Here is a 7278-nt window from a genome sequence, read left to right as displayed (position 1 = left end):
GAGACACCGGTAGAGCACCTTTATAATCACCCTTTTACATTTTGATGTTTGGTAGCACACAAAGTGTTCCTATGGTATTCGGGAGTTGCATAATCTCATAGTCTGAGGAACTTGTATAAGTCATGAAGAAAGCAGTAGCGATGAAACTAACACAATCATAATGCTAAGCTAACGGATGGGTCATTTCCATCACATCATTCTCCTAATGATGTGATCCCGTTCATAAAATGGAAACACATGTCTATGGTTAGGAAATATAACCATCTTTGATTAACGAGCTAGTCAAGTAGAGGCATACCAGGGACTATATGCTTTGTCTACGTATTCACACATGTACTAAGTTTACGGTTAATACAATTCTAGCATGAACAATAAACATTTATCATGAATTAAGGAAATAAATAATAACTTTATTATTACCTCTAGGGCATATTTCCTTCATGTTGATCATATCTACTATATGATTCACGTTCGACCTTTCGGTCTCAGTGTTCCGAGGCCATATCTGCATATGCTAGGCTCGTCAAGTTTAAACCGAGTATTCTGCACGTGCAAAATTGGCTTGCACCCGTTGTAATATCAACATAGAGCTTATCACACCCGATCATCATGTGGTGTCTTGGCACGACGAACTGTAGCAACGGTGCATACTTAGGGAGAACACTTATACCTTGAAATTTAGTAAGGGATCATCTTATAACGCTACCTCCGTACTAAGCAAACTAAGATGCATAAAGGATAAACATCACATGCAATCAAAATATGTGACATGATATGGCCATCATCATCTTGTGCTCATGATCTCCATCACCGAAGCATCGTCATTATCTCCATCGTCACCGGCTTGACACCTTGATCTCTATCGTAGCATCATTCTCGTCTCGCCAACTATTGCTACTACAACTATCGATGCCGCTTAGTGATAAAGTAAAGCAATTACATGGTGATTGCAATTCATACAATAAAGCAACAACCATATGGCTCCTGCTAGTTGCCGATAACTCTGTTACAAAACATGATAATCTCATATAACAATTTATATCACATCATGTCTTGACCATATCACATCACAACAAGCCTTGCAAAAACAAGTTAGACGTCCTCTACTTTGTTGTTGCAAGTTTTACGTGGCTTCTACGGGCTTCTATCAAGAACCGTTCTTACCTACGCATCAAAACCACAATGATTTTTCGTCAAGTGTGTTGTTTTAGCCTTCAACAAGGACCGGCCATAGTCAAACTCGATTCAACTAAAGTTGGAGAAACAGACACCCGTCAGCCACCTATGTGCAAAGCATGTCGGTAGAACCAGTCCCATGAACGCGGTCATGTAATGTTGGTCCGGGCCGCTTCATCCAACAATACTGCCGAATCAAAGTAAGACGTCGGTGGTAAGCAGTATGACTATTATTGCCCACAACTCTTTGTGTTCTACTCATGCATATATCATCTACGCATAGACCTGGCTCGGAGGCCACTGTTGGGGAACGCAGAAATTCAATAAAATCCCTACGATCATGCAAGATCTATCTAGGAGATGCATAGCAACGAGACGGGAGAGTGTGTCCACATACCCTCATAGACCGAAAGCGGAAGCGTTTAGTAACGCGGTTGATGTAGTCGAACGTCTTCACGATCCAAGTACCGAACGTACGGCACCTCCGTGTTCAGCACACGTTCAGCACGATGACGCCCCTCGAGCTCTTGATCCAGTAGAGGGTCCGAGGGAGAGTTCCGTCAGCACGACAGCGTGGCGACAGTGTTAATGAAGTTATCAGCGCAGGGCTTCGTCTAAGCACTACAATGATATGACCGAGGTGTTAAACTATGGAGGGGGGCACCGCACACGGCTAAAAGATTGTCTGTTGTACTTTGGGGTGCCCCCCTGCCCCCGTATATAAAGGAGGATAGGGGGAGGCCGGCCGGCCTTGTAGGGCGCGCCAAGAGGGAGGAGTCCTATTAGGACTCCAAGTCCTAGTAGGATTCCACTTGGTGGAAAGAGGAAGGAAGGAAGGGGGAGGGAAGGGAGAGGGAAAGGGGGCCGCACCCCCTCCCCTAGTCCTACTCGAACTCCCCATACGGGGTGCGTGCCTCCCCTATGTGGGCTTTCCTCTCTCTCCCCTATGGCCCATGATGGCCCATTGCTTCCCCGGGGGGTTCCGGTAACCCCTTCGGCACTACGTTTTTACCCGTTACCACTTGGAACTCTTCGGGTGTCCGAATAACATAGTTCAATATATCAATCTTTGTGTCTCGACCATTTAGAGACTCCTCGTCATGTCCGTGATCTCATTCGGGACTCCGAACAAACTTCGGTCATCAAAAACACATAACTCTTAATACAAATCGTCATCGAAAGGTTATGCAGACATGATCGAGACACATCTCCGATCAATAACCAATAGCGGAACCTGGATGCTCATATTGGCTCCTACATATTCTACGAAGATCTTTATCGGTCCAACCGCACAACAACATACGTTGTTCTCTTTGTCATCGGTATGTTACTTGCCCGAGATTTGATCGTGGTATCATCATACCTAGTTCAATCTCGTTACCGGCAAGTCTCTTTACTCGTTCTGTAATGCTTCATACCGTAGCTAACTCATTAGTCACATTGCTTGCAAGGCTTATAGTGATGAGCATTACCGAGAGGGCCCAAAGATACCTCTCCGATACACGGAGTGACAAATCATAATCTTGATCTATGCCAACCCAACAAACACCTTCGGAGACACCTGTAGAGCATCTTTATAATCACCCAGTTACGTTGTGACATTTAATAGCACACAAGGTGTTCCTCTGGTATTCGGGAGTTGCATAATCTCATAGTCTGAGGAACTTGTATAAGTCATGAAGAAAGCAATAGCAATGAAACTGTAACGATCATAATGCTAAGCTAACGGATGGGTCTTATCCATCACATCATTCTCCTAATGATGTGATCCCGTTCATCAAATGACAACACATGTCTATGGTTAGGAAACATAACCATCTTTGGTTAACGAGCTAGTCAAGTAGAGACATACTAGGGACACTATGTTTTGTCTATGTATTCACACATGTACTAAGTTTCCGGTTAATACAATTCTAACATGAATAATAAACGTTTATCATGATATAAGGAAATATAAATAACAACTTTATTATTGCCTCTAGAGCGTATTTCCTTTATATATGCCTTATATGTCTACCAACCACGGACAAACGATGATTGTTTCTCATGTCGTTATTTGTTCGGGGAGACAACCCAACAAGTCGGGATATTGACATGTGGGTCTACGAGGGCTTGGCTAGACGACTTTGTTTGTCTACGACCAGGGCATCATGCCACATGCCCGTGCGCCACACGACACCTTTAGCGAGGCCTTGCCTGCTCGGATCCTTGCCAACGAGGATTCTGGACGGCTGGCGCCCATGGGCAACTTGCCCCTGTTGTACATAGGAGCAAACATTCACCTAGCAACACGTCTTATAAATGATCCTTGGAGGCCCGACAACCGAACACAACCAAGAAGACATGTGAAGTATTTGAAGGATGTTTTTTCTGATTTCAAGAAAAGTACGAGCAGCCAATTTAGTGGAAAAAAATATTTGACTTGATTTGGACAAGTCTAAGAGGGATACGTGGTGATATACCTTCAATTCATGAACTACGAGTTGTGACAACAACGTAGACGACTACCGACAGTAGATGTACTCCTATCGGCGCTTATCTCTTTGGATTTGCGACAAGTGACGGCAGCAACTTCTAGTAAGAGTATGAAGAGAGCAGATCTAGAGAATGAAGGTAGAAAGGAACAAGATGAGGGGGACAGAGGAGTGAGAAAGAAATTGAGGCGTCTGTGGAATATGCACCGTAAAAATAAATGTTAGGTAACTCGGTGTCACAACTATAACAAGGTTTGCCCAGCTCGGGTGAGGGAGGGGCGATGACAGCGGCGCGCCTTCGGATCGCTTTAGTGTTTTTAGTCGTCGTTAGGTGGTCTACGGATCTGGATGTAATTTTTATTATTTTTAGTGTTCGTTGTACTACCATGATTAAAGATAAAAAGATTGGAAGTTTTCTAAAAGAAAAGTGTATACTGTCTCGTATATTTCAGATGATTAACTATTTGGATCTATTTTTCAACCAACCAATTTTCGTCGGATCATTTGATTGGATCACGGCACAGATCAACGCCTGCAGACGGCTTTACATGTGCGTGCCTTTTCTTTTCTTTTTTTGCTCGATCCACACAGGTCGACAAAGCAATAAAAATGGCTCCCGATTCCCAGGGCAATTACTACGATCGGCTTATCCTGAGCGTCACATGTGACGCCTGCGCAAACATTTATGTGGCCAGCATCGATTTTCCCAGAAAGAGCATCAGGCGAAATGTATCTGATCTCCAGCATCAAATCTTTTGCCCGAGAAATATTAGGAAGCAAGCAAACACTAGTATCATCGAGTCATTGACTGATTAACAACAGGAATCAAGCAAGCACTATCATCTCAGCGTTGGGCGGTGAAAAGGTTGACCTGGCCAGCTATTATAATCTAGTTTGATGCTGCGTGCTGAGGTCACTGCTGATGCGTATACGTACTTTCCATGGCTGAAGCATTCGAAAGATCTCTACCAGTATTAAAAACAAGCGTACTCAATGGTTTTTAGATAGTGAATAATCTGACCAAGTAAATAGGTTGGCTGACGCTATATAAGCGCCTCAATGAGAGGCAATTCTTGCAGACAACAGCAAGTCAGAAACACCACATCACTGAGAGAGCAAGGAATAGAGAGAGGCGGGAAAACAATGTCAGGAGAAGGAGACATCAAGCTGCTCGGCATGGTGGTGAGCCCATTCGTGGTCCGTGTGCGAATGGCACTCCACATGAAGGGCGTGAGCTATGAGTACATCGAGCAGGATCTCTTCAACAAGAGCGAGATCCTCCTCAGGTCCAACCCGGTGAACAAGAAGGTGCCGGTGCTCATCCACGGCGGCAAGCCCATCAGCGAGTCCCTCGTCATCGTGCAGTACGCCGACGAGGTGTGGAGCGGCAAGGGCGCCTCCATCCTCCCCGCCGACCCGCACGAGCGCGCTGTTGCTCGCTTCTGGGCCGCCTACGTCGACGACAAGGTATGTACTCTGTTTAGGAGTACATTTTTATGACAAGTAATTTCGAACGGTGGGAGTATTTCCAATCACCAGAGCTTCTCGGCGTCTATTAATGCAGCTGTTCCCTGCTTACATCGGCATCATGAAAGCGGCGACTGAGGAAGCAAGAGCGGAGAAGGCCAAGGAGGCGCTTGTGGGGTTAGCGAGCCTGGAAGAGGCCTTCACCCAGTCCTCAAAAGGGAAGCCTTTCTTCGCCGGCGACTCCGTCGGGTACCTCGACCTCGCCGTCGGATGCAACCTGTTCTGGCTCGAGGCAATACGCAAGATGTTTGGGGTGACGTTCTTTGACGTGGGCAAGACCCCGCTCCTGGCCGCGTGGGCGGAGCGGTTTGCGGGAACCGAGATGGCGAGGGAGGTGGTGCCGGACGCCGACAGCGCCGTGGTGTTTGCCAAGAAGCTTCAGGCTCGGTTTGGCTCTAACACGTCTGCCAAGTAGAGTAGCAGTGTATGGTTTTCCCTTTTTTTTAGAGAAAAGGCGATAGCCCGACTTTATAAAAAAAGCCACCAGGCAGAGTCACAACACCACGAAACCACATAAGTTTAAATCAGCCACATAAGAAGTGCATATACAAGTCATCCAGCCTAATTGGCAGGCAGGCCACCCAAGCACCAGCCAGACTACCGAGGAGGATTTCGCCTAGAGAGCTGCAGCAGGGTAGACGCCGTAGAATTCATTCTGGATAACATGACATCGAAAACCTGTAGATCCCCATCCTTAATCAATGATCTCCACTGCTGCAAAAAGATAGTAGCTTTAAATAAGCGGTTGACAGGGTTAGTAGGGAAAATGTGCTCAATAGTGAACTTGTTCCTAGTAGTCCAGAGCGCCCAACACAACGCAGCCCATCCCATGAAGAAAACCCTCTTAGACTGGCCTACTAGGGAGTTGATGCACTGCCTCAAATCACCAAAGGAGGATGGGTACCAATTAACCCCAAGCCAACATCTAATACAACTCCATGTGAATTTAGCCAAGGAACCGTGGAAAAAGATATGCTCAGTGTTCTCAAGGGCACCGCAAAGTTGACAGTATTCCGAGCCCGGACCATTCCTCTTCTTAATCTGGTCAGCCGCAGGAAGTTTGCGACGGTAAGCTTGCCATAGGAAGATCTTGATCTTGGGAGGGATGCGGGCAAACCAAATGGACTTAAACTTATCCATGCGGGACCCAGCGATAAGTTTCAAATAAGCCGACTTAACCGAAAAACGCCCCGAAGAGGCATGGGGCCAAACCACGGAGTCCTCTTCCTCCGAGAGCAGGGGGAAGCAGGCAATAAGACGATGCCAATCTTCCAACTCTACTGGGGAAAGAGAGCGCCGGAAATCAAGAACCCAACCGTGAGCCGAGAGCTCAAAGATAGAGATCTCAGGGTCCGCACAAAACGAGAACAGAGTCGGGTAGGCCATCGCCAGCATGGTGTCACCAACCCACCAGTCTAACCAAAAACGCGTGGACTTACCATTACGAACAACAAACTTGACAAGGGACTGAAAAGCCGGTCTGATGCTAACTAGCTGGCGCCAGAATTGAGAGCCACCAGAAGCGGAAGCGAGCATAGGGCTGGAAGAAGGGAAATATTTCGCTTTTAGGATATTAAGCCACACGGGACGGTCATCAAGGGTCATAATCTTCCACCACCATTTAAGTAACAAGCATTTATTCATGATTCTGGTGTTGATGATTCCTAGACCCCCCATGCTCTTGGGTCTACAGATGAGATCCCACTTAACCATCCTGTATTTACGTTTATTATCGGAGGAGTTCCAGAAAAAAGCACCCATGTGCTTATCGAAGCCCGAGTGTGTCCCTTCGGACAGCAGATAGAATCCCATGAGGAACATCGGGAGCGAGGATAGGCAGGAATTGGTGAGGGCAACCTTGCCCGCCTGGGAGTTGTACCGACCTCGCCACGGCAAAATTCTATTGCCAACTTTAGTCACAACCGGGGCAAATTCTTTAGCCAACACCTTAAGAGGGGAAATCGGAAGGCCCAAATATTTAAGAGGGAAGGCTCCGAGAGAGCAATTCAGAAGGTGGGCCACCCGATGCGCCTCCTCGTCAGAGACCCCAGTCACAATTGCCTCGCTCTTAGAGAAGTTGATTTTAAGACCCGACAGGGCT

The 7278-nt window shown here is 46.7% G+C and overlaps 1 protein-coding gene across 1 annotated transcript; it reads left to right on the top strand.

Annotated features, from left to right (window-relative positions):
- Positions 1–4711: 4711 nt before the first annotated feature.
- Positions 4712–5678, top strand: LOC123095001 (probable glutathione S-transferase GSTU6). The gene is made up of 2 exons (XM_044516839.1): positions 4712–5117; positions 5215–5678. The coding sequence occupies exons 1-2, from the start codon at positions 4794–4796 to the stop codon at positions 5590–5592; spliced, it is 702 nt and encodes a 233-aa protein (XP_044372774.1). The 5' UTR covers positions 4712–4793; the 3' UTR covers positions 5593–5678.
- Positions 5679–7278: the final 1600 nt, after the last annotated feature.

This window comes from Triticum aestivum, chromosome 4B (genome assembly GCF_018294505.1).
Source record: "Triticum aestivum cultivar Chinese Spring chromosome 4B, IWGSC CS RefSeq v2.1, whole genome shotgun sequence".
Taxonomy (NCBI): Eukaryota; Viridiplantae; Streptophyta; class Magnoliopsida; order Poales; family Poaceae; genus Triticum; species Triticum aestivum.
The sequence above is the reverse complement of the archived record's forward strand: the minus strand, read 5'-3'. Positions and strand labels throughout refer to the sequence as shown.